This window comes from Peromyscus maniculatus, chromosome 14, assembly GCF_049852395.1.
Source record: "Peromyscus maniculatus bairdii isolate BWxNUB_F1_BW_parent chromosome 14, HU_Pman_BW_mat_3.1, whole genome shotgun sequence".
Taxonomy (NCBI): Eukaryota; Metazoa; Chordata; class Mammalia; order Rodentia; family Cricetidae; genus Peromyscus; species Peromyscus maniculatus.
In genome coordinates, this window is record NC_134865.1 from 69,907,528 (window position 1) to 69,934,576 (window position 27,049).

The window sequence follows — 27,049 nt, forward strand, 5'->3', positions numbered from 1 at the left end:
TGCAAGGTAGTGATTTGGTTCCTACCTTACACACACACACACACACACACACACACACACACACACACACACACACACCAACTAGGCCCTCACCCCAGCCTAACCCTCCCCATGGCTCTGGGGGACAAACCAAAGGAATTAAGACATCACTTCGTGCATCATCTGCAAAAGTAAACGTGACTATCTCATTCACATGCAGTAAGTTTTTAGAATGTATTTACTGGAGAGCTGACAGAAATATACAGCTGAGGCCACTTAGGCAACCAGAGAACCCTTCAAATGTTCTCTGAAATCAGCTATCCAACCCAAACTTGCAGACTTTGGGCTTTACCCCTCCTCGTCCTATACATAATTATAGGTACTAGGACTAGAGCCCTTATCTGCGGCAATTTTAAAAGTTCCTTTAAGAATGTTCCCTCAGCTGTCACTCAAAAAGGACCCATCTGAAGTTTAGAGATTTTAAAAATGAATTTCAAGTAAAAAGAAATCATTTTAGTTTGTTTCATATGCTCTCTTCTTACTAACTTTATATCCAAGAGAGTTGCCTTTAAAAGCCTGATGCTGAAGGCATGGTGTTGAAAGCCTTAATTCCAGCACTCAGGAGGCAGAGGCAGGCAGATCAAGGAGTTCAAGACCAGCCTTGTCTAGATAGTGAATTACAGGCCATGACAGGCTACACAGTGAGACTCTGTCTTAAAACTGTGTGTGTGTGTGTGTGTGTGTGTGTGTGTGTGTGTGTGTGTGTTACATATATATTAAAAAAATTTACTTCTATCTCTACACTGCAAAAGGAAAAAGAGATGAAAATAAATAGTAATGTCTGTTTTCCTGCTTGCATTTATTCATATAAACCTCCATAATAAGCCTGCATATTGCAGCAGACCTCCACTTAATATATATGGTTATAGTTATTTTGTCAATTTTCTTACAATTGTATTAATAGATTTACCTATCCAAAAATGAATTTGGCCATGCCATAATATCATGTAGTCCTACATCAGGACCCTGTCCTCTTCTTCTATGTCCTTAGATAGACATTCCTCTTCCTGGAAATAAATAGTTTATTTATTTTTATTTTATGTGCATTGGTGTTTTGCATGTGTGTCTGTGTGAGGGAGTCAGATCTCCTAGAACTAGAATTATAGACAGATGTGAGCTGCCATGTGGGTGCTGGGAATTGAACCTCGGTCTTCTGGAAGAGCATCCAGTGCTCTTAACCGCTGAGCCATTTCTCCAGCCCCATTTTCTGGAAATTTCTAGGGAAGCACATCTGTTTAGACATTAAATTCTGGGCTTTCTGGAGGCTTCACAATAGGAGCTCCTAAAAACAGCAGATCACAACTTAACATTCTGTTTACACTCTAAGGTGAGTGCTTCCTAGCCCCAAACACAGCGAGAAATTTCAACAAAATCTCCAGGAAAATCAGGAATTTTCCCCTAAAAGTTGGTGCCCAAAACACCAAAGTTAACTGTTAGACGCGTTGGTTTACAACCTGTTTTTGTGGAAATGTACATTTTGGTAATTTTGATATGAAATCAATACTATCAAGGAACTAAAAGCCTCAGAGATATATATTGTATAAATTTAGCAGACAGTAACATTCTCAACTCAGACATGATAAACCTTTAAATCCTAATATTTGAAATGGGCCCTGAAAATTACATTGTTCCAAAATGCAATAATGTAGAGTTTTATTTCACTCAGAAATTTTCCCATTTGCTGGCTGTAATTAAGTTTAAAATTAATGTTTCGTAGGGGTGATGTCAAGCATACAGCATTTGAAGAGAGACAGGTTTAAACAGTGTAATTTTGCCCTGAAAGAATTTACTTTATCAAGGTATTGCAACAGGAACACAAACATGCCATATATTACTCTTTAATTAAAGTTTTGCTTTACAATATGTTCTTGTCAGTGGGATATTTCCAGATGTTTAGGTGTGATAGAAAAGCATCTTCAAACGACGTACCATTGGAAGAAAAAGTTTCAGAAAAAGTCCTGTCCTTCATATGGTATGAGATGGAACATATACCACCCACACCTCCAATCCCATCCTGGGGCATGCTTTCCACGTGAGTCTGCTGTGCTTAGTTGGGCTGGCACACGTCTGTCATGGAGGTGAAGCTCACCACAGAGAGTCCAATCAGAATGATCGCAGAACATTATCCTTTGGGAGCTAATCCTAGATCTCACATTCTAGAAGGTCTACACAGTGACCCAGAACTGGGGGTGGGGGAGGCTCAGCTAAAGATGCCAGCTTGTCCTCCACTTTTCACAAAGCAAACTTAGCCTGGGCCAAAGACAACACTCGCCCCTTCAAACCTGACCTGGTCAGAACCAGCAGGATGTGCCCAAAGGGGATGGAAGAAGAGGACCAAGTGCCTAGACCTGATCCCAGGGTGAGCACAGGATTAGGATGCTAAATTCAAGGACCCCCTGAACACCACAGCAATTTCTGCTGGCCCCAGAAGTTTGGGCTGTGGTTTGGGAAAAGGAACTTCTCGTTAGCTGTTTCCTTCTTTCAATCTAAAGAAAATCAAACCTCTTCATGGCTTCTTTAATGATAATAGAAACCTGAACTTGTTTGTAGGGAGAAAAATATAGGGAACCTCAATAAAGTATGTCACTGACCATGGCAAACTTGAATTCCCTGTGTGTAGCCCTCTGGGTTCACCCCCAAGCTCCCAAGACCCCACTCTCCATCTCAGCTGTCAGTGTGATTATAGATAATACTGCATTTTTGTAACGACCAAGCCATCCTGCGTGACCACCAGGCACTTACTCTGTCCTAGTCATCTTACATACTCATAGCCCTTCTCTTTGAAATGGTGTCCACTGTTGTTGTTTAAAATATAAAGCCACATATATTAAACTCATTTTTAACAAAAAAAGTGCTTAAAACCATACTACGCAATTGCTCTTTCTTCATTTTCAACCAATAAAATCAAACTCATTTATGCTTTTAATAATACTGAAAAAATAGTGAATCTGATTCTTTGATTTTAAATAATGTGCCTTTATCCCCAACTTCACATTAACTGACTCAGTATCATAACAAATTGAGCTCTTATTTGGAAAATATAGAAGGTACAAATATATAGAACTTTTAGGATAAAAAACATTCTGAATATAAAAATGCTTTCTATGTTTCAAAATAACACTTTTAGATTTTCTTTAGTTTTGGATTTGGTGAATAAGCCACTTAGTTCCCTGTGGTTTTTGTTCTTAAACAAAAGCTAATAATGGTTTTAAATACAGTTACTCAAGAACCACTCAGTCTGTGGATCGCTCCACAGAAAAGTTCAGTTTCTAGATAAAACAAAAACACAAAAACAAAACAAAACAAAAAAAACCCTATTTAGTCATAAAATTACATTATCAAAAACTAGCTTAAGATAGAAATCTGTGAGCCTTAATGATTGCCAGAACTGCCCAGTGCAGCTTCGGTAAGACAGAGAACCGTCTGGAACACAGTCTCCAGAGTGTGTGCAAGCGCTGCAAACCGGGCTGGTGAGGCCAGGGCACCCAGCCTGTCTTCCTCGGCCTGTCCCAGGTCCCACATGCCTCCTCTTCAGCTCTTCATGCCGTCCCTCCTGTTCGGGACCTCCACAGGGGACTGCTGGGTTGGACAAGGAAGGAGCCACAGGCACATCTCCTTCCTGCCTTCCTTTCTTCTCTTTAAGCTGTAAACACTTCACATGATTGGGTCCCCAGAGAAAAGTGTGGGAGCTTAAATGAGCCTGGAGCTTTTGAGGAACTGGATGAGAACTCTGTACACAAACGTATACTGGCCAAGCGTCTGCACCAGCATCATCCTCTGTTGTCTTAGCATGTCCAGCACTCTGGGGACGTCCAGCACCTGGTGGAGAGAAACAGTGATGAAGACAGCATCCGAGCGGAAACACCACACCAGGGCTGTGGTCCTCACAGAGATTCGCCCAAGAGACAGACAGGCAGCCTCCGTCTACCCGAGCGCCTTCGGTGATAATCTAAGATCTGATTTGGTTTAGCTACAAACAAATGTCCGTGTGGCTTATTTCTTCAACAGTCCCTGGCTGCAGCATACTGACTTGTAAGTCAGTTACCAGATTCCCAGATTCAACAAAACCACAGTGTGCTAGGCGCTGCCAGGATCTGATTTAACATTCCCCACACAGGCCACTGGCCAGCACTAATCACTAGATGTGTTAAGTGTTAATGGTGTTACAGGAAACACTAGATAACACACAATTAAACAGCCTTCCATATTATGTGACATCTTAGTCTTTACTATGGCAGTTGGAGCCGAGAACCTCTAAGACAGAGCCTTTTACAAACAACACTTAACATCTATCTTGTAGCCACCAGAGTCCTAGGAAATGTGTTCAGAAAGACACTGGGCCACTGCACCCCTCTTGTCCCCGGCATTAACTCTCCCCACCATGAAGGTAGGGCTTGACGTAACTCCTGACCTCGTTGTGCTCCAGACAGGCGATCATGATCTCTGACAAAATGACGACCCCGGTCCTCCCGACCCCAGCACTGCAGTGCACCAGCAGTGGAGGGTTGGGGCTCTTGGGTTCACTGGTGCTGTTTGTGTGACGTCGAACAGACTGGATCTCCTCAAGGTATGCTGTGAAAAATGAGTGACACACGGCAGGACTCAGACACCGGCACACAAAGCCGATAACCATCTCTTCATTCTCCCCACTGAGAAGACTGGTACCAAGGGACCAGGGTCAACCATGGTGACTGCAGGCAGGTTGGTGCCTCAGCCCAGACTGGATGGAGGAGACGTGAGTCAGCTGTGGCATTCTACTCATGACTAGCCATCTCTTGAGAATGCCTTCTTGGGCTGCCAAAATGGCAGTGTGGGTAAGGGCACTCACCAAGACTGATGACCTGAGTTCAATCCCCAGCAGCAACATGGTGGAAAGAGAGAACAAACTCTGACCTCCACACATGTGATATGACACATGGACACACACACACACACACACACACACACACACACACACACACACACACACCTACAGATCCACCTTCCGTTAAGCCTCCTCATTTTAAAACAAGTCTAAAGCAGAGAGGGACTATTTTAGAGACCTAAGACCAAGGAAGCTGCCTATAAACAGAGACACTTACATAAGAATCCCTTGAGGTCTTCGGGACAGCCGTGCTCAGGCCAGTCTGTGTACTGGAGATGCCACACTGTCCTCTCCTGCCCCGTGAGAAGGTGCTTCATCTTCAAGCCTGTGGTGGCATAGCAGCCCGAGTCCGTGCGGAAGCGAGTTGTGATCTTAAACCTTCCGTAGGTGACGGTGGTGTGCCTTGAACCAAGCCTTGGCCAATACCGAAAGCTCTTCTCCCTGCCACCCTCCTGTCAAAGACAAGCGTAATTCAGCAGCAGCACAAGGGCCAGCCTGGGGCATTCCTCACTCCAGCCTGCACGCCGGTCGCAACCCCACCCCGCTCTTCTCTAAAGGTCAGCACTCTGGGTGGTTCACAGCAGCAGTTCTCTGGGACTCAGAACTGAGAGGACTGAGTACTCACCTCTTCCGCCGTCACCATTGCTATAATTGCGATTCCCTGTTCCCACACCATCTGCCAAAAGTCCTGGCAGGTATTTTGTAATGGTCCCTGTGTGGCAATATAATCCCATTCAGTTCCACTGACAGAGACCTAAAACAGAGAAGGGTAAGAGTTTAGTGTGTGCATGGAATCTGCGTGCGTAGCTGTTGGGGTGTTCGTGGTAACACTGAAGACTGACTGGGCCAGGCAGCAGAGGAAGGACATCTGACACCTGTATAAACATATGTACCATGAGGTCATATGACAGCCACATGACTTGGAGCAATACGCTCACCTCTCAGTTTCAGTTTTTATCTACAAAGTAAAAAGTGCCCAGCCCATAGGGTTGTGAGGACAGCGCTGATGTATATGTCTGCACGTAACTAACAAGTACTAAGTAAATAGCAGCTCCTGTTATGATGCCAACACCAACACGACAGTATCTCCAATCACAAACACAATTCGCCATGATGAGCTATTAAATATGCTTGGAAAAGTATTTGCAAGTAAAACAAAATTTAAGCTAATGCCCGATTTCTACGAGAAAAGAACGATCTTCTATTCAGAATGGGCTCTACCCTGAACCGAGTCAAGATCACCTTCCATAAGGCCAAGTTTCCATTCCGATTTAATGCCCTCCAGTGCTAATGCAACAAGGAGTCACTGGTGTTACAGCCAAGAAACCTGGGCAAACGATGTTCTCCCAGTAACTGCTGACAACCATTTCTTTCCGAGTGCCCATTAAATGGTAAAGCCTGTCCACACCCTGTTCCACACACCCTCCCTCTAAGGCCGCCAGGCCTCAGCACCAGCTCTGAGCCTCTCGTGGCTCCCTTTCAGCAGCAGCATGTGGGTGGGCACGGGTTACTGTAGCACTTGGTTAAATAAACGGAGGTCCCACAATTGGTGAGAGGTCTCAGAGTTGACCCAATCTGCCCAATTCTGAAATTCACATTCATTCCACAGCCCCTCAAGTTGCAGCTGAAGATTCTGAAACACCACTACAAAACAATCACAATGCCATTCCATTTTGCCCATCCAGTCATAAGAGATAGGATGAGTTATTCAAATGATGTTTGGTTTCTAAATACACGATAACCAATTTAAAAAAAAAAAAAAAAAAAAAAAGGCAGTACATACATCAGTTCCTCAAAACCATTAAGCATGCCTTTAATCCCAGCACCTGAGAGGCAGAGGCTGCTCTCTATGATTTTGAGGCCATCCTTATCTATATATAAACAGGCCAGCCAAGGAGACATAAAAAACCAAAAACCCAAAACCAAAAATAAATAAATAAATAAATAAATAAATAAATAAATAAATAAATAAATAAATAATAAAAACCATTAAGCAGCACACATCTTTACAAATCCTTGAGAGGTCAGAATGCTATCAAATATGACTTGCAAGCTGAAGAAAACTGGGAAAGAAAACCGCATAGCTGACTACCAACACAACTCAGTCCCTGGAAGGGGTGTTCCCCTTCCTGCAGTGGAGAGTCCCAGCTAGCTGGCGTGAGCTGCGTGCTGCGTGCTGCAGCCTCCCACTGCAGCAAGTGTAACATCACCCAGTTCAACAGCGCCATACTGTTCTGGGGAGTGCTTCTTTAAAGAACAGAGTGATACCAGACGATCACAAGGAAGACAGGACAGATGGCACGCTCCTAAGCAAAAGCTGTCTGAGCATCCTCCAAAGTCCCAGGCACAGGACCGGGATGCAGCACATTGCTCCGCTGTCTGCTGAGCACAAAGACCCGGGTCTGCCTGCCATCACTGGGGAAAGGGAGGACATGAAAAGCAGCCTAGGCACATTCGTTCATACAATGCTCACAATGTGGTTCGGAGTCAACACTCCTGTGAGAACTGACAACTCCAAGTTCTACTGCAGACAAATGAAATGCCCCAAGTCCTGGCAACAATATGGGGGCAGAATGGCTACCACATGGAGAGTGGATGTGACTTTGGCTGTGTCTGGATTCTCCAACTTATAACATAATTGTCACAATTACCCCAAACGGGATGTTTTCATGATCTAGATCCCAGTGTAAATCTTAGCCTTCCTACAAGTCAGCCCTGGACTACAGTGCCGGTGACTGACTGCCCCGGTGCACTGCAGTGCTGGGAACCGGCCGGATGCACTGCAATGCTGGGGACTGACTGCCCCAGTGCACTGCAGTGCTGGGGACTGACTGCCCGGATGCACTGCAGTGCTGGTGACCGCCCGGATGCACTGCAGTGCTGGGGACTGACTGCCTGGGTGCACTGCAATGCTGGGGACCGCCCGGGTGCACTGCAGTGCTGGGGACTGACTGCCCGGATGCACTGAAGTGCTGGGGACTGCCTGGATGCACTGCAGTGCTGGGGACTGACTGCCCGGATGCTCTCTCACCTTAATATGCGAGGCGTTGATGTAGCCCGTGTTGTTCTCCTTGGTTGGAACCAACTCTACTCTCGTATCATCATAGGGAAGCACATCTTGGAATCGATTTCTTTCTGCATTTTCAGGAAGCCGGGCTGTTGAGCACTCCCCATCAACTAGCCGTTTTTTAAGAATCCTTTCATACTCGGTGAAGACCATTCCTTGCTCTAAACGCTGTTCCAGAATCTTACACTATAAAATAGGACATGTGTGATGAGCAACAGTCACGCATCACAGCTGCGTGTACTTCTGAATCCTGTTTTTCTGCTTCAAGGTCTAGAATTTTCAAATATGAAAGATTCTACATGAAACCAAACCAAAATTTTTACAAGTCACAAGAGTCAGAACAAACGACATAATATTCTTGGCGAGATGTAGAATGGAAACTTCAGTTTGAAGTTGAAAGCTAGCTTAAGCCAGTGTGTTAAGCCTGAATTCTAAACCTACGGTCAGCTTTGTGATCTCTGAGAAACTGAACTCTCCTAGAATAGGAAAATCAGTCCCGAATCTGTGAGCAAATGTTCTGACATGTATGTAAGATACCAAGAGCAGCAGTAACTCCTGAGAGCCACCTTCAGATGCAGCTATAAAGACATGAACACTTGTCTTATTTTAAAACAATAAAATCTCAGTTCACTATTTAATTTTAATTTAAAAACAAAATGAATTTCCAATATAATGAAATGTCTACTTTCTTTTCTATGTATCTGTTTACACATGTTCTTACTCTGAAGAAATAAAACTATCAAGAACTTTCAGAAACAAAAAACGCAATCAACATTGGAACCTGAAACGACTTAAGACATTGACTTACACATTCACTCCAGCTGTGACCCAGATAGTGAGATTCCCTGACATTCATTTATGACTACTAAATGAGGCCAGAAAATTCACCCAAGTTTCACGGGGGCACTTTGGAGCCGCCCTCAAGATCACTGCGAGGATCCTGCACACACTCACCCTTTCATCGTTCGTTGCTCTGGTGGACACTTCCTTCCCTTCGTCAGGCAGAGGCAGCCGGGACAGCGACAGTCCATTGAGGGCAGCCAGCTTAAGGGGACCGATTTTTTTTGCATCTGCTCGAGTCTTTTTCATTCCCTGTAAGAAAATATTTACACACACATAGAGAATGCACCCAGACACGACCCTTTCAGAAGCAATGTCGACGGGCTAAAGAGGAAACAAGGCAGAGCTCTCGCTGCTCGCACCCAAGGCGAGACTCCTTCCCACACGTCTGCTTAACAGGCTTTAGGAAGAAGACATTCCTTTCAAGGCCAGAACTCTGATAAGGCCTCCAGATAGAAGGCTTTGACTCCAATTGGTTCCAGGACTCTGTTGCAATGAAAGGTGAGGCGGTAGGCAGGCAGCATTCTTAGAGAACTACCCAATTGCAAAATGTGACTCCACATAAAACAGAAAAACAAGTATCAGTGGGTTGTAACAGCCTTTTTCTTTTCTTATTTTGAGACAGGGTCTCACTTTGTAGCCATGGCTGGCCTGAAACTCTCTATACATACCAGGCTGGTCTCAAACTCACAGATACCCATCCACTGGTCTCTGCCTCTTGAGTGCTGGGATAAAATGCACGCACCACCATGCCTGGCAGCCTTTACTATTTTTTAAAACAAACAAATAAAAAAATTTAAATCATTCTGAAAAGAAAATAGAAAAAGGACATGTAAATTGCTTTCACAAGTTCTACTCTACAGTCTTGAAGAACGGTGTGACCTGGGCTGTTTCAAAACGGCCACATTTCTAAATCAAGAAATAAACACAGCTAAAATCTCTAACAGCAAGCCAGAGTGGAAGGGAAGCATCAGTGGAACACTGTCCTACAAAAACAGGTGTTTCCCAAAGTTCTCAAGCCTGGTGACTTTCCTCTCTCTGGCAGGCAAACCTGAGAACAAGTCCCCTCAGACATTCTGTAGAATTACAAAGAGTCCCAGTATTCAAAGAAATGGTTTCCTCAGTTCTTGTAAGGTAACCAACTTACGCCAGCTCTATCAGCCTAGAGATGCCAGGACACCAGGATTGAAATCACAGAGCAGAAACAAGGAGAAAGGACATTTTGGTGGAGAAGAAAATGCTATACTACAAATGGAGAGTATGTGTGGCCCTGTACATACAGGCAGAAGCTAGAACATGGTATTAGGCATCTCCTCTACCGTTCTATCCCCATAAGACAAGGTCTTTCTCACTGAACACAGTCTGACTGCCCAGAAATCTACTGGGATCTACCTATCTCCACCACACAGTGCTGGCGTCACAGGCACCCACAGCCATGATTAGTTTTCACATGGGTGCTAGGGATTTGAACTCTGGTCCCCTTGATTGCACAGCAAGCAGTCTTAACCAATGAGCCATCTCTCCAGCCCGTAGAATAGTTTTTATCTTCATAGTTCATATTGCTTATAAGCTTCCCACAGAATGCAATTCAGACTTAGAATGGGCAGCATCCTGGGTGTAATTAACTAACATCCTTCAGGCAAGTCACCTTTGCCCTCTAAGCCTTACTTACCTAAACAGGAAAATAGAAAGGGAGAGTGCAGGGAGGGCGCAAGGCAGCCTGACACAAAGACTAAAACGTCCCGATTCCAGTCTGTGCAGAACAGTGGTGTGCAGCAGGGTTGAGCAACCAGCTCCCAAAGGGGACGGCTCTACCTCCTCTGCTCATTTCCACAGCGCAGACACTGTCAGGGCCACGTCCCAACTGCCTAAGGCTGTCATGTGGCTCCCAGGATTCCTAAAACCCCACAGATCCTGCTAGCCAGTGTTGACTGACTCCCTGTACTCTGGAATCCAAACGCCCCACACTGACAAGCCAGATGAGGACGGATCAAGATCAGCTGCGATCACCCCTTACCAGGCCCATGGTTTTCAGTGCCAAATCTGCAGGGCTCCTTAGGTGAGAACCACATGGCACCGGCCTAAAGGATGCATCAAAGAGCAAATCTTTACGCAGATGTGTGAGCACCCAAACCAGTCTGCCTTAGAGATAGCAATCTAGTCCCTGGAGGTGGAGGCCCTGGGTGGGGAATTTTAAAGGTTCCTTCTTGTCTGCTACTTACTCACTGCTTTTTTTTTTTTAAACTTTAGCCCACTTCAGTGACAGTGACAGGATCCTGTAATGTCACCATGAAGGGGTCAGAGGCTCTAGCAGGGGGTCGGCCTCTTTAGTTCTTGGAAAGTTGGGAAATTACACCTGTGATGCAACATCCCAGTCACAAGTAAATATTTATTGACGGGGCACTTTTGATGTTTTGAAGGTTTATTTTTGTCCCCCAAGAACTCTAAGGCCATCTCATCTACAAATGAGAAAACTGGGTCATGGAGAGACTAACGAGTTCGTTCAGGGTCACTAGCTGTCACTTTTATAGAGGAATCAGTGTCAAAACAATGAGAAACAAACCCTTCGTTAAACTTAGTTCCTGGAAGCATTTACTTCAGAAGGCGGCCCTCCATGCCTAACTGCGGGGAGACCTAACACTGACAGAGAATGGACAGAGAAGAGATGACTGCCCCAGGTTATGGAGATGGAAGCTGAGGTATGATGCAGGAAGGGTCTTGCCCACTGAGGAACTATAATACACTGCAGGGCCTATACTCAGAGCCATGCTACGATGCTCACTGCTAGGGTCTCTATGCTTCCTCTGGACCACAGCCTCCATGCATCTCCTCGGGTGGGTGAAAGCCCTGTGCAAAAAAGAAGGACCAAAAGATGGTCCGATTGCACAACTTCACTAAAAGCCCTTAGAAGAGAATGAGAAGGAAAGTTTGTATTTTCAGAGAAGCAACTAGATCAAAGCCCTCAATGTAAGGCTGAACCTGCCAGACCCCGTGAAAATAGACTAAACTTCCCTCACCTTGATTTATTAGATTTGTTGAACAATTACAGAGGACAATTGCAAGCTGTGTTACCTCAAAGTGGTCAGGGGATTTGGAGGGGTTTGGTCTCCTCCACTCTTGGGAAGTTGGAGAATTAAAGAGGACTGTCCTCACTGGGCAGTTCTTACTTCATTGTCATGGAAGGCCCATCCTGCTAAGGTGGGGACTCAGGTAATGACTATGGAAATGCCCACACTGTCGCTGCCTTCACACTGCTCAGCTGGTCCCCTCTACCATGGTCCACTTGAGCACTGGCCTTTGTACACTCAGGAGAAAAATAAAGCTAAACTTCACATTCCATCCTTTAGCTAAGTAAAGCACCCTGAAATCTGTGCTCTTTCTCAGGGTGTTTTCCTGTGTGTACTGATCTTCCATAAGCGTTGTGACCCTCTTGAGTTTCCCAGCCTGCCCGCAGGCCTGCGTCACTTTAGACCCTCATACACTAGGCTGGAAGTACACCTGCAATAGCTCCTCAATCTTTGGGTCATCCTAGTAGAAATGGGGGAGAAGAACCTTGGTTGACAGGACACAGGGGGGCAAATGAATGCGCTCATCCCTTTGACTTGGTACCAGTTCAGGTCATGGGACAAGGAGGTGAGGGTCACCCAGAGCTGCATCCCTGAGCAATGCATCATGGTGACTGTGAGTGGACACGCTCCCAAACAGGAGCATAAATGCTTAGTCAAAGACTGAGAATTCAAAAGTGATGCAGCACAGAGCAGTCAGGCTTAAGCAGGCAATTACTACTTGGTAAAACAGTACACGGAGCACACCTGGACACAGAATGCAGCGGAAGAAAATGGGCTGATAGAGAGAAAAGTAAGCTGAAAGTTCCAGGTCAGCCACTCACTAGCTGTATGACCTTGGAAAAGCTACTAAACATTTCTGAGTCAGCTTCTTCATTTGTGAAACTGACTAATAACAATGGCTCATTATAAACTGGGCACAGCAGAGATGAAATCTCTCACGTGGTAAACGTTCTGAAAAAGACAACTACAGAAAACAACACTGGCCTCTTACAGTTTGTTTTAAATGCGTAGGAAGTGCTTTTTCCCGGGCTTATTAGGTTGAGTAGAGAGGAACCACCATGTCTACAAGGGCCTTCTTCTGAATGCCCAGTTCACTCTCTCATTCTCGTCAAGAGACCGACTTTCCTGGGTCCAGAGTCACTCTCCATCCCACAGAGGTCATTCCCAAGATAGTCACCTTGACAACTACATAAGGACGTAGGGACACAGCCTCAGATGCCTCTCCCAAGACATCACTGGAACAAAAAGAACAAATGCTGTTCTGGGGTGCCTTGTCACCCCACAGTATTTTAATGGGTGCAATCATGGCTGGAGTAATGAATTCTCCTCCTCTTCCTCAACACTTTATTAAGATGGTTTGTGGGCTCCTCCCATGCCCTTCCATAGGCCTTTTCTCTGCACCCAACTTAGCTCTAGCAAGACCATCACCACCCCCATCAGTCCACATCCTTTCCACATAAACTCACACATGCCCCCAACTAAGGTGCAAGTCAGAGCTGAGGCAGGGATCGACAGTTAGGAGGAAAGGTAAAAACCTGAGAACCATCGGTCCCGAGGGGAGGAGACAGGGTAATCAAAAGTTGAAAACAGAGATGAAGGGGCCTGTCCTCCATGTCTGAGGCACCTCTGTCCTCCATGTCTGAGGCACCTCTGCCCCTGGGCCAGCTTACCCCTAGTGGTGGAAGTCCTTCCACGATGCTCTTCTTCCCAGACAGGAGATCTGACACCGGCCTTTTCTTGAGCGAGTCCCTCCTAGCTCGGTACCTGCCTGAAGTTGTGAGGTCAGACTCGGACATGGAGGGGGTCAGCAGCCCATCTCTTCGGGGCCGGTGGGTCTCCACAACCAGGTGGACAGGGCCGATGTCTTTCACCCTCTTCTCAGGCTCCGTAAAATGGGACTTGGGCTCCAGAATATGCAGAGGGCCGGCGACTGCAGCCACCGAAGCACAGGGGTAGTTCGGCGGCGGCTGCTCCTGAGAGTAAGCGGCGGTCAGGCGGGGCTCGGACACAGCGGCCGCCGTGCGCGCTCCGCTGCGGTCCTCTTCCGGGTCCTCGTCCTCCTCGCTGCTGTGTATCAGCATGGTGGCATCAGAGAGGGACTTCTTGTGGCTGTACCTGCCACTGTCCTGCCCTTCACTCTCCTCTTGCTTTGTTCTGTCGGAGAAGACACTGGACTGGGAGCCTGCTGAGAGAGTCCGGGGAGCCACGTCTGCCGCCGAGGCTGACATGGTCCTCTCCTTGAGCCTCAGGCCTTCAAAGCCATGTGTGAGCCCCGCGATCTCAATGCTGTTCCTCTTCTGGAGGTGGGCGTGCCGAGCTGCGGTGAGGGGCTCGCTGACCTCCTGCAGAGAGTGGGCCACCGGCAAGCTGTCCTCCTGGAAGGTCTGCACCGAGTGGTGGACCCGCCTGGTGATGAGATCCGGATTGCTGCTGCTGATGTACAGGTGACGGGACAGGTCCGGCGTGCTGTTGGCAGGCCTCGGGTATGGGTACGGTGGGGGTGGCCGGTATACCTGCGTTCTCATAATGTTTGGAGCTGGGTAGTCCTGGGCCTGGAGCTGCACGTTTGTCAGCTCGGGCACACTGACAGCACCCACCACAGGTCGCCTCTCAGCGGGGTAGGGGTACGGAGACTGACTGTGGAAGCTGTAGTTCAAGTTAAACGGGTAGTGGGCCGACTGCGGAGAGGTAAGGTGCGCATGCTCCCGAATCTCAGGCTGGCTGTAGACCAAGGCATCAGGCCTGCTGTATGCGTAGGAACTGCCAATGTTGAGGTTCCTGAGCGAGCGGCTGTGCCTGTCTGCATGCACCATGCCTCTGTTGAGTTGCTTCATGACGGTCTCGTAGTCAGGGGTCGGGCGGTAAGACGGGGGGATCAGCGCACTGTGCCGATGGGATGGGATGTAGTCGGGTCTCATGACATCACTGCCGGTAATACTGGGGTTGGATGACATGGGGGAGGGCTGCAAGTAGGGCTGAGGGGTATTTAAGGAGTTCGTACTGTGTGCACTGTAGACGCTGCCGTTGCGGATGCGACCACTGAGGTCAATTTGGGTTCTGTCCAGACTTGTCTGGGAGTGACAATAGAATCCATTCTTGTTGGGCACAAAGATGTTATCTGAGGAAGGAAAAGGTTTGAAAAGATTTTGAAAATGTATTAAGTTGGACTCATTACTCCAGCCAAATACTGAGATACGCTCTGAAACAGCTTGTAAATTTTCTTGCTGGAACGACACATCTTCAGCCACACTACACTGCCCTGGAAGCTTCAGCTCCCTTGCCTGTAGGATGGGATAGGCCTGCCGCTTAAAGCGAGGTACTTAGGATCTGGCCAAATCTACGTCCAATACTGAGAGTATAATAGTATCGGAAAGTAATCTTCCTTCTGAAGGTTAAAAACACATGCTTCACTACAGACAAGAAACAGGTAGCTCTGTGGAACTCAAAGAGACAGTGTTGAGCAGTGAGCCTTGGTGGGTAGGGATGCAGCCCTGAGATGCTGAGCAAGGGCAGGTACCAACTATCCGTGAACATTTCCTTAACTGGAATTTAGGTTGTTTGCATAGATTCTCCTTTAATGAAGAAGAAAAGAAAAGAGAAGAAAAGAAAAGAAAAGAAAAGAGAAAGGAAAGAAAAAGAAAAGGAAAGAAAAGGAAAGAAAAGAAAAGAAAAGAAAAGAAAAGAAAAGAAAAAAGAAAAGTAAGGGCACCAGAACAGCAGGCACAGAGCTTTCCAGTCCGACAGGGCAGGTCACTGGTAGCTGCAACTCCACCAAGGCCCAGAAGCCAACAGGAACCAGGCTAAAATAGCTGTCGTTGCCCCACCAAGCCTCCAGTTGAGCAAGACCTGGAGGCAGGGCGGCAGGCTCAGGCTCCTCATGCTGCAGCCCGGGTGTGCCTGCCCGGGCGAGAAGAGGCCATCTTCCCTCACTGCCTCATGAGCACCATTCCCAATGCTTAAAAATAACTTCAGCAGTCAAGGCCTGCGGAAAGCATCGTGTGGGTAATTCAACAGCTCCACCACAGTGTGATGTCTGATCACCCGTCGGGCACCTTTTATTCTGGCGCGCACACGGCTCTATTCTCATAGCCTCTCTACTCCTGCACTCTGCTGCCTCGTCCTGTGCTTCTCCGCCTGCAGAACACTTGGTCACTGCTACATCTCGAGATTCCTTTTTGGTCACAGATCCCTCAGCCAGGTTGTCTAGACAGTGTGACATCTACCTACCGTGTGTCCCTGCCTCCAGGCTCTCCGAGAGCACACGGGACTATACCTCCTCATCCCTTGGTGCCAAGCACACACATGTGGTGAGGAACAGTAAGGAGAAAGTGAGCGGAGAGTTGAGAGCCAGTTTCTGAGGACTCCCTCCTCCCAATCCCCCCGTGTCTTGACCTACAGCATTACAGACCGAAAAACCTCCTCCAGCCTGAGACCCCGATACAGGCGGACATGGAACAGAGCCCACCCGCCAGGACACAATGGACAGGGGCTCTGATCAAGAAGTCAGGCCGCTGAGGATTTTAGACGTTGTTAGCCCAGCAGAACCAGGCCCTCCTGGCTGAGCCCTGGCATGTGAACTGGAGGGTGTTGGGATAAGGGTGTGTGGGTGGCGGAGCAGAGGGGCGAAGCCAGAGTCTGCTCAAATCGAACAAGCTAGAGAGGAGCAAACTAACCGCAGGGACAAGACGAGAAGGGACACAGGCAAGGGACGATCATGCACACAGGGGGATTAGCTGGAAGCTTTCTGTCAGGTGAGTGGGTGTGTGTGTGCGTGTGTAAGGACCAAAGCTATAGCTCACGGGATGCAACTGCTAGAAAAAGGTCCAAGATGAGGACCTATGTTGGAACAGGAGCAAGGGGACAGAGAGAAGGGGCTATGGGAAAGATGGTGTATGATGCCACAGGTTATGGGTATTCTACTGACTGGGTAAAGTTACATGCATCTTGGAATCCACATAACCAGGAGAGTGACTTCATCACAATGAAGGACTGTAAAAAAACAGACAGACTTACAGGGTAAAGCAATGAGTTCAGACTTAATATTCAATTTCCAGCAAGCCCTGATAGTTGACACCAGTTCCTGAGAGAGCCTACTATTGACCAGAGAGCCTCCATGCCGGGTTCCCACCTTTCTGACAGTGGGAAAGGGGGTATGGGTGGAATGATGGCAGGGTGGGAAAGGAGAGCCTGGGTCACCCTTAGGGGAACTCTATGTGAAGGAGCTGCTGTGGAAGGCCCCTCAGGAAAGAAAAACGCCAGACGGGTCTTTGTGGCAGCACCTAATACTGACAGGAAACCGCTGAGAGGGAGTAACAGGGAACCGATGGGCTGGAGCATGGAGACATCACTCTCAGACAGAGTGTAGTGAAAAAGGGAAGATAAAATAACCCAAACCATTGTTGCAGAAGAGAGGAGAGGACAGAGTGGCAGGACCGTCACAGACTGCGGTCGGGGAATGAGCAGCACAGACAGAGAAGGCAGAAGCCTTGTCCCCATGGTTGGAGAGGCCGTGGTGCGGGTACAGATGGGCGCACGCAAAGGCGAGGAGCCGGGAATGGGACAGGCCCAGAGGACACCGCACTCCAAGCCGTGGCTGTTGTAGCTGCTCCGCCATCGCCTTCCCCACCGTGGGGCATCAACTCTGCATCCACAACTAGAAGTGAGGTCAACACCACACCTTCTTTCTGTCCCTTCAGACAGCGGGCAACGGGCCTCGCTTCCAAACAGCCCCCTCTCCTCCTGGGCCACAGCACTCACCAGCCAGAGCAGCAGACCCAGTCACAGAGCTATCTGGAACTGATGATGATATCTAGCCATCCCGCCAGACCCAGAAAGCTCTTCTCAGTGCCCTCAACATGAACAGAATGCTAATGCATGTTCTCTTAGCAAAATGACTGTGATCAAATCATGAGCAAATGCCTTATTTTCACAATTAGATTCCGAGGCTCTCTCTCTAGAACTGCTCATCTGCATCCACCTCTCTGGCCTTCGGCAGTTAGAGTTTACAGACAAACGCTTCACAGATGGGTGATTCAGCTTGGAGGCGCTGCTGTGTACACACAGCTGGAGTGGTAGAAACGAGAATCTAAAGCATTCAGAGAGATGTTTCAGGCAGGGATAAAACAAAACATGTCTGGGAATCTTTGTGACAAACAAACAAACAGACAGACAGACAAAGCATTTTTGGTTGCCTAATGTGGTGGCACATGCCTGTAATCCATCACTTGGGAGACAGAGGCTGGAAAATCACACACTTAAGGGAAGCCTGGCCTAAATAAGACTAATAGGGGAAGGTTCCAGGGCTTAGGAACCAGCTTGGGAGCTAGCTGCCCACTGACTACATTTGGGGCCAGATGGCCCCAACACACATTCAAGAAAGAACCGGAATGCCATGGCTTCTTCTGGGATCCCAGGATGGCTATAATCAGGACAATTTGGGGTACAAGTGCAAAAAGAAACCATCCAGACTTCAAGATCTCTAGGTCTTCACCGAGTGATGCATAGCTGTAAGTGTGCACGCCTTTGCAGACTCAGGGTACTTTACCTTGGGAAGAAGCAAATGGCTCTGTATAATGTCCATTATAATGCAGCTGGGGTGGGGGAGGCATCGCATAGGGCTGGGGTTTAGGCTAAGAAACGGAAAGTTGGACACAGAGTTAAAACACATTGCCCATGTAAGAAAGGTAACGTCATTCTTTGCTGGACTCTTTCTCCTCACTAAAAAGGCCTTCTACGGGAGTTTAAATGTATTATAAATGGAAAATACCCACGGAAATGGAGGAGGTCTTAGCATATCTGTCATTTTCAACGCTGCCCACGTGGCAGAGCCAAGCCCTAAGCACTGATACCAAGGATACTAAACAGCACAAAACAGTCTGCATCCAAAAAGTTACCAACAAGAAGGGATGAAGACAAGCCTCCTTGTCTAAACTCATGAAAGGCTTTGATGTACTACAAACGCTGTAAGACAAAGTCATTGAGTAAATTAAATACTTCCTTAGGGTTTCTGGTTAACCAGTTAAAATTCTTAATATTTGGTTCTACCTAATACTTGAACAAGTGTAATAAATATTAAGTGGAACTTAGGGAAACCACCATTTTTTGGGATAAAAATTATCAAACATCAACACACATTTGTGGTTCAAACTCAACCTAGTGCCCAAAGCATATTTTAATTAAAGAAAGTGGCATCACTAAGAGAGGTGATCAGGTTCCTTCTCTTACCAGAGACATCCTGGAAGATGAGCCCCTCCTGACTGAGTTCAGCGAGGCAGTCTGAGTTTGCCTGTGGGAGAAGACAATGGTGAGCCCAGCACACACTTCCTCGTCTACAACAAGAAACCTGGTTAGGAAGGACGCCAGTGTGGCAGCTCGCACTGTAACTCTAGCGTGCAAGCAGCTGAGGCGTGCTGGGGTTTGAGCACTGCTGTGAGTTTGAGGCCAGCCTGGATGATATCTGAATTACAGGCTAGCTAGGATACAGAGAGAGAGACACTGTCACAAACCAACAACCACAAAAAGAGATACAGACAGGTAAAATGAGAAATATTCTAAGGCAAATGGCAAAAGGTCAGACATGCCATTAATTACAGAAAAGAGAGTTGCCACTTCCTAATGTAGGACTTCACAGCGTCCACAGAACAAAACAAGCACACACTTCGCTTTGTTTAAACACACATGCGCGCGCCTCTTAGTTCTCTTTCTTCACATCTGTTTTACTTAAGTGTGAGTGGGTATGGCATGAACATGTGCAATAGATTCTTGATAATATTGATAATGCCCATCATTTTGTCAAGGACTTTTTCATTTACCAAGAGCCTGTGTGATGCACAACTGATTATTAACACATTCTGTGACACTGGGTAGTGCTCTGAGGACCATTACTGAAACTCTGTCATCACAAAGCAAACAAAACAAATGTACCAACTCAGCAAATGAGCCCTAAAGAAGCCTCTTTCTTCTAAACTTGTATTATTCTTAGCACTCTGCAAACGGCATCTGGACTACACTCTGAATATTGGCTTATTTTTACAGGACCTTTAAAATAAAGAAAACTATTGGACATTAGGATCGTGACATCAGGTGATTACTATGCACTTACTAGGCAATTCCTTTAAACAACTTCCTTTCCTATGCCCAGGAAGCACACAGGTTCCTGGAGAATAATGCACACCTCCTTCTTTTCTTGGCAGTAAACTTTAGGGCTTTATTGTGCACCTATGTCTACTTTCCAAAAGACGTGTCTATCTTTCCAATATCATGTCAAGTATTCAAGCCTACAGGGTACATGTTGTTTTTTTCTAGAGTGCCCCTTAAGCATACATAAGATACTGATTTTTGATATTTTGAAAAGTACTTTGCCTCTAAGTACTCATCATGGTCCGGCCTAGGTTTAAAGAACTGAGTTCAGTCTATCGATGGCGTACCATCTAGACGAACTGAGCTTCTAAAAGCATCAAAGCCAGCACACACCTTTAGTCCCAGCACTTGGGAGGCAGAGGCAGGTGGATTTTTGAACTGGAGGCCAGCCTGGTCGACAGAGCCATTTCCCGGACAGCCAGGGCTACAGAGGAACCCTGTCTCGAAACAGCCCACATGCCCCGCCCCCCAAAAAAAGCAGTATAGATTCCAAAGTGGGGGAAAGGAGCTGCTGATAAGACACACTTATCAACAAACGCCTAACAACATCTCCACAGCTGGCCAGCCTGGGCAAGAACACATTTTCAGCGTGTGAAGTAGAGACTCCAAGGACACAGGGCTCAGGAGCAGAGGCAGCCATTCTTACCCACTGGCATCTGGCTGGCAGCATCCAGTGGGAAGGCAAAAGCAGAAGCCAGTTCTGCTGAACATGGAATAAAGGAGCACCAGAGCCACCCGCCAAATGGCCTGTCCTAGCCAGCCTAGCCTCTGGGCCACTCTAACAGTCGGCCTCTTTTTCCCTCATGGTCCTTCCTTCTAAGTGCTGGGCAGCGAGAGGCCAGCCATCACCAGCCTCCCACACAGAAGACAACGACTGTCGGCCAGCTCTGCTTCCCAGTCGCCTGGGATGGTTTCTGTGCTGGTAAGTAACGCTGAGAGCTGAGGCATCTGCATACAGCTCCCGAGATCAATAGCTAGAATGTGGACACTGGAGAAGATAATGCAAAGGCTGTCGGCTCAAGTGAAATACAGGACATTGCCTGGCGAAACTGTGCAGACTGCACGTGGTTATCTCGTGGGATCTGAACGACACCATCAGGGAGGTCCAGTCATCAGTTTTACAAATGAGGAAAGTGATACTTAGATTAAGCAGATCACGCCTGGTCACGTGGCAAACAAGTGACAGAGCCAGCATTGGAACAGGCAGGTCTGTCGGATGCCTGAGTGGAGTCTCTGGCAATCATCTCCTGACTATGTCCCTAACCCCAGCTAACTCATAACATAAGCTCCATGCAGGAAGAGGACAAACCATCGGACGGCCAGTAGCCAGCACACGCCTGCACACGAGCAGTCCTCAACCGTGTGCTGAACACATGAATGCCACAGGGAGTGCGGACAGAAGTCAGTGTTCAGGGAACATTTCTCGGGCAAGCTGTCTCGGTGGGTAAAAGCACATGTGTGCAAATCTAACAACCCGAGTTCAAGTCCTGGATCCTACAGGGTGTCGGGAGAGAACCAACTTCCAAATGCACTCCCACACACACTAAATTAATAAATTAATTCAAGTCTATTGATTTAAGACTGTTGGAGTTGTCTCGTTTGCTCTGTGAGCGTCTTTTCAGTCAGCCACTGGTTTATTCACAGCTAGCAAAGGGCAGCCTGGGATAATGTGTTAGATGGTAGAAATACGTCAGGCTGTTTGTCTCAATGACTTTCCTCCTGTGCCTTCCTTAAAAAGGTGATGAAAAACAAAAGCTCCCCAGTTTTAGGGTAGGCCAGAGGTGTGTACCCAGGCTACTATAAGGTCACTGATCTGGCTCTGGATTCCTGCCCCAACTTGCCACTGTGGGCGAGCAGAGATAATCCCAGGCAACAGGCAGAAGTGATGGTTAGGGGCTGGCCTCGCTGAGGTCACAGTGATTGTCCTCTACCCAAGCACCTGCACAGCAGAGGAAGATGCCCCACTCCAACTTCAGGAGAGCTCCCTGTTCCCAAGCCTTACTAGGGAGGGCAGGAGACCCATGCCACTGGGAACGCCTGGGACAGACCCTCTTATCTCCTACGGCTTCTTTCCACTCCCTTTCCAGGGTCTGATGGACTCCAGGGAGTCTTCTTCAGGCTTCTGTGGGCCCAGTAAACCAGAAGAGAAGGAGGGTGCTGCATTCATTTTCTTCCAGTCCCTTGAGCAACAGTCTTCTGGGGTAGATACTGGCTGCTCTGTTCCCCTGCAGCCCGGGACTACAGGGCTGGCTCATCGCTGCACTCCGCCGCCAGCATGCTGCTGACTCTAGGCTCTTGGGCCCCCATCTTACTTGGCTTTGCAGCCTGGAGGGTACAGCCCACACAGAAGGGATAGAAAAGCCCCTACACCACGAAGTTTTATGCTACCCAGCTCATTTTTTCCTCATATAACTTAGGGAGGTTGATTAAAGCCAGCCCACCTCTGGGGCTTGAGATATTAGAAAAGGCCTTTTGGCCTGACTGACATTATTACCTCATTTAGTTCCCAATACAGTCCTGAAGGAATGTCAAGAGAAGGTCTCATTATTCACGTTTATACATAAAAACCAAGGGAGACTCTGAGCTAACATTAAAAGATGATCCTGTTACCTCCAGTGCCTTGTCTGGGTGGGAAGCGAACTACTGGATCCTGTCACTGTAACATCACCTGGGCCAAGATTAGATGAATCACAGCCATCCCAACAGCATTGTACTATATACAGAAAAGGGCATTAAGGAAGGATGTGGACACTGTAGGGGAAAGTGAATCCTTTCTGTGGAAGCAGACTCCATCTCCAAAACAAGGGCCAGCCAGACCACTTAGCTGCACCTCTGTTAACTGCCTCATCACACTCTCACCTACCCAGCTGGACCCCGAGAACAAGGCCTCCCTACACCTCAGAGTCAGTGTAATAGTAGATGCCACTAGATCTGTGTTGAGGGCCTTCAAGAAATAGCTATAAAAACTGGTGTTATTTTCAGCTTTCTTACCCATCGAAACATGAAAAGTTAATGGTATAAGCTTCATTTGCTTACCCAGGAAACAAACATGTACAATGTAATATATTTGTTTTGTGCATAATCACTCTTAAATAATTATACTAATAGTTCCTGGATATGCAGAAATTAAAAGTGAAATTTGGAAAAGTCCTTCATACATAGTAGTTCTAAAGAGAATCAAATATTCTTCATACAGGAATAATGTACGCAGTTAATATTATCTATGTGGCCTTACTCACATTTGGCTATATCCCAAAAATTAGATTTCTAAGACTATACCACACATATTCATTGCTTTTCTCTCTAAATTTTAAAATCATTAAAGTGATGAACTGCCAAAACATGCTCTTTTAAAAGGCATTAGCCACATCCAATATAGGTTTACTAGAGGGCATTGCATCTAATGGTTTATTCAAGATGCTGTAGCTACTATTTTTTTTTTAAAGATTTATTTATTTATTATGTATACAGAAGAGGGCGCCAGATCTCATTACAGATGGTTGTGAGCCACCATGTGGTTGCTGGGAATTGAACTCAGGACCTCTGGAAGAGCAGTCGGTGCTCTTAACCACTGAGCCATCTCTCCAGCCCCTATAGCTACTATTTTTAAGAAGTGAACTGAGGTAATGATGGCTTATTACAAATGGTCTTAAATTTATGAAAAGCTTCAAAATGAAAATGCTATGTTTTAACAGATTCTGTTGATTATTTGGCTATAATTATTATATGCAGAAATAATGTCACAAACACTCATCTTCAGACAGCCAGGCCAGCCAAGGGCGTTTCCCAAATCCAGGACTCCTGGATCCTCTGGCTCTAACACTTTCATACACAAATTCCAGAGCAAGAGGACAGCAACAAGGAGGCCATGCCACAAAGAATCAAATTGTTTACATGAAAATGGGTAGAAATGACACCATTGTGCCAATCAAAATAAACCAGACACACAAAGGCAAGTATCACATGTTTTCTCTCATACATAAGATTAAAGGCGGGGCTGGGCTGGGCTGGGCAGGGCAGGGTGGGGCGAGGTGAGAAAGTAAAAGGAGAAGCTGCATGTGGTGACTCAGGCCAACAATCCCAGCATTTGAGAAGCTGAAGCAGGAGGATTGCTGCAAGTCTGAGGACCACCTGGGCTACATAGTGAGTACAAAGCCAGCCAGAACCACAAAGCAAAACTGTTTCAACCAGATAAAGCAAAGGGATAAGAAAGCATCAAGGATGTGGAATGGAAAAGGAGAGTGGAGCTGGATGAGAGCAGAGAGGGATGACTACCAACAAGGCCTTATGTGCTGAGAGGGACATGCGTGAAATGTCAGAAGAACTTACTTTGTGCAATCCTCAAAATACTGACCAAGACATTGATTAAAAACTGTAAAGAATACTACTTCCAAGCCTGATACGGTGGGAGTAGTCATCATTATCTCGGCACTCAGGAGGCAGAGTCAAGCAGATGGTGAGTTTGAGTTTGGTGAGTTTGAGGCCAGCCTTGTCTAATAGCAAGTTCCAGGTCTACCAAGCCTCCACAGTAAGATCCCATGGAAACAAAACAACAACAAAAAGAATCCTACTCTCAGACTGGGGATTATGGCTCAGTGTAGAGTGCTTGCCTAGCATGGAGCAGACCTTGGGTTCAATGCCCAGTGCCACAAAGCAAAAAAAAGGAAGAAAAAAAATTTTCCTTCTTTTTTTTTTTTTTAAACCTTTAGGACTGTAATGGTTCTAATACTATAGAAGCTGAGCATAGTGGACCATGCTCATGATCTAGGAGGCTAAGGCAGGAAAATCCCAAGTTCAAAGCCAGCCTGGGCTACATAGCAAAACCCTGTCAAAAAAGAAAAAACTAGTTGAGAGAAACCTTGGAGGCATATTATAGCTACTAGAAGATGTCCCAATGCAAAAATGGAATGTAATTTCAATAAAAGCCAAAGGACTGTTGTCAGAAAAAAAATATCATTTGATAAAACTTGCCATTCTCAATAATACAAAGAAGGCTGAGATTAAAACTTAGAAATCAGGGCCAACAAGATGGCTCAGCAGGTGGAAGGAGCTTGCGGTCAAGCTCAAGGGGCTAAGTTCAACCCCTAGGACCTACACAATGGAGCAGTGACACCCCGAGTTGTCCTGACTTCTACATGTTGCCCCCTGACACACGTACAAAATAAACAAATAAATGCCATTTATTTCCAAATGCTTTTCTACTATTCCCACAGCAGGAGATACTCACAGGTCACACTGGTTTAGTCTGTAAAATCTGTGCCGGGCAACACACAGTCTCCACACGTACTTCGCTGTTTCCATGTCTTCCTGGCAAATGCAACATGCACAGAGAGGTAGAGAAGCACACAAAGAAAACACTTCTAATGCAGAATTGCACATCACGTCTATAGCACTTCCCACCCACCGTGACTCTTTTATTTCCCAACCCTGCATCTAACTTATGAATGCTGTAAGAATTTAATTATAAAAACAAAATAAGCTGTTTGAACAGTTTCTAAATGATTTGGAATTATAAAACACACTTGGTTTGAAAACGTTATCTTTTGGGGCTGGGGACATTACTCAGCAGTTAAGAGCACTGGCTGCTCTTCCCACAAACACAGGTTCAATTCCCAGCACCCACATGGCAGCTCACAACTGTCTAATTCTAGTTTCAAGGGATCTGACACCCTCATATAGACATACATGCAGGCAAACCCCCAATGCACATTAAATAAATTTTTAAAATCTGAAAAAAAAGAAAATGTCTTATTTTTATCTATTATCAACTTTTATTCCTGAGAAGTAACACTAAGACTTTTCAAACTAAACATTTGCTTGGGTGTCTTAAGATCGCCTTTGTGAAGACAGAGAAAGCAAGTAACAGTTAAGCAGCACTCACAGCCGCTCACCAGCAATGGCGGCCAGGCTCGCTTTCTCCTCTACTTCGTCTCTTAACACTTAATTCTGTCACTTGGATCAAAGAATACGAATACAAAGACTCCCTTACTCCACAATATTTAATAAGTAACCACTTTTTGCCAAGTGCCATTTTGTAAATGTGAAACATAAAATTTTATATCCTACAGAATTATGAAGTTCTGAGTTAGTGCCACACTCCCCTCCCCAATGCACAACAGGGAACTTAGAAATGCTAACTTGCTAACTTCTGTGAAAAGCATCCCGTGAAGAGTCTTTGTGCTTACTCACAGTTTGAAACTGGATGGTCTCCTCTTTATTTGCCAGCTCTAATGCAAAAAAGGACTTGTTGTGGGACATGTTAGCAATGTCATGCCACCTACAGAACAAGAGAGAACTGTGAGTGCGCATAAGAACACTGGGGGATGAAACACATCCCTTTTCCTTAAGCTTGGTGCATGAGTTAACACCAGTCCATCAGTTTTGAAATGAAAAGGTTTTACCAGCCAGCATGCATTTTCCAGTGGAAATGACAACAGCTAGTTGCTAAAATTAAAAGCATGTGCAGTAACTGAAGGGCGAGGAGTTGGGAGACACAAACCTCATGTGGCGGTTTGAGTCAGAAATACCCCCATAGGCTCATGGATTTGAGCACTTGCTCCCCACTTGGTGGTGCTGCTGGGGGAGGTCATGAAACTTTCAGAAGATGTAGCCTGCCTGGAGGTCAGTGGGGGTGGGCTTTCAGAGTTTATAGCCTTGTTCCACTTGTGTGTGAGCTGAGTGATCTCAGCTTCCTGCCCCGGCCACCTTCCACCAAGCCTCTGGCCACGCCTCCCCTGCCATTATGGACTCTAACCCTCTGGAGCTGTAAGCCAAAATAAACATCCTTAAGTTGCCGTTGGTCACAGCATTTTATCTCAGCAACAGAAAAGTAAGTGATACACCTAATCTGCTTGATTGACTTAACAGTCAAAGACCCTTATGCCAGCTTGCTGCTCAGGCCTCAACTACTTATTGAACAAACATTTTAAAGGGTATCTACTATCACAATGATAATAGTTGTACCAGACCCTAGGGATACTAAAATCAGGATGTTGACAGTCCCTGGAGGGACCTGGGAGAGGGGAGAGCAGC

At 46.5% G+C, this 27,049-nt stretch overlaps 1 protein-coding gene across 1 annotated transcript in view; it reads right to left on the reverse strand.

Annotated features, from left to right (window-relative positions):
- Nucleotides 1-1,861: 1,861 nt before the first annotated feature.
- Nucleotides 1,862-27,049, reverse strand: part of Ptpn21 (protein tyrosine phosphatase non-receptor type 21) — a 65,072-nt gene continuing 39,884 nt past the window's right edge. The window contains exons 9-19 of the mRNA XM_042261031.2: nt 26,207-26,294; nt 25,245-25,324; nt 19,103-19,163; nt 18,423-18,507; nt 13,549-14,996; nt 8,925-9,062; nt 7,935-8,156; nt 5,529-5,657; nt 5,121-5,355; nt 4,451-4,611; nt 1,862-3,858 (exon numbers count right to left, since the gene is read on the reverse strand). Of these exons, the coding sequence (XP_042116965.1) occupies nt 3,730-3,858; nt 4,451-4,611; nt 5,121-5,355; nt 5,529-5,657; nt 7,935-8,156; nt 8,925-9,062; nt 13,549-14,996; nt 18,423-18,507; nt 19,103-19,163; nt 25,245-25,324; nt 26,207-26,294 (2,776 nt within the window). The 3' untranslated portion in view covers nt 1,862-3,729. The remainder of the gene's footprint in view (nt 3,859-4,450; nt 4,612-5,120; nt 5,356-5,528; nt 5,658-7,934; nt 8,157-8,924; nt 9,063-13,548; nt 14,997-18,422; nt 18,508-19,102; nt 19,164-25,244; nt 25,325-26,206; nt 26,295-27,049) is intronic.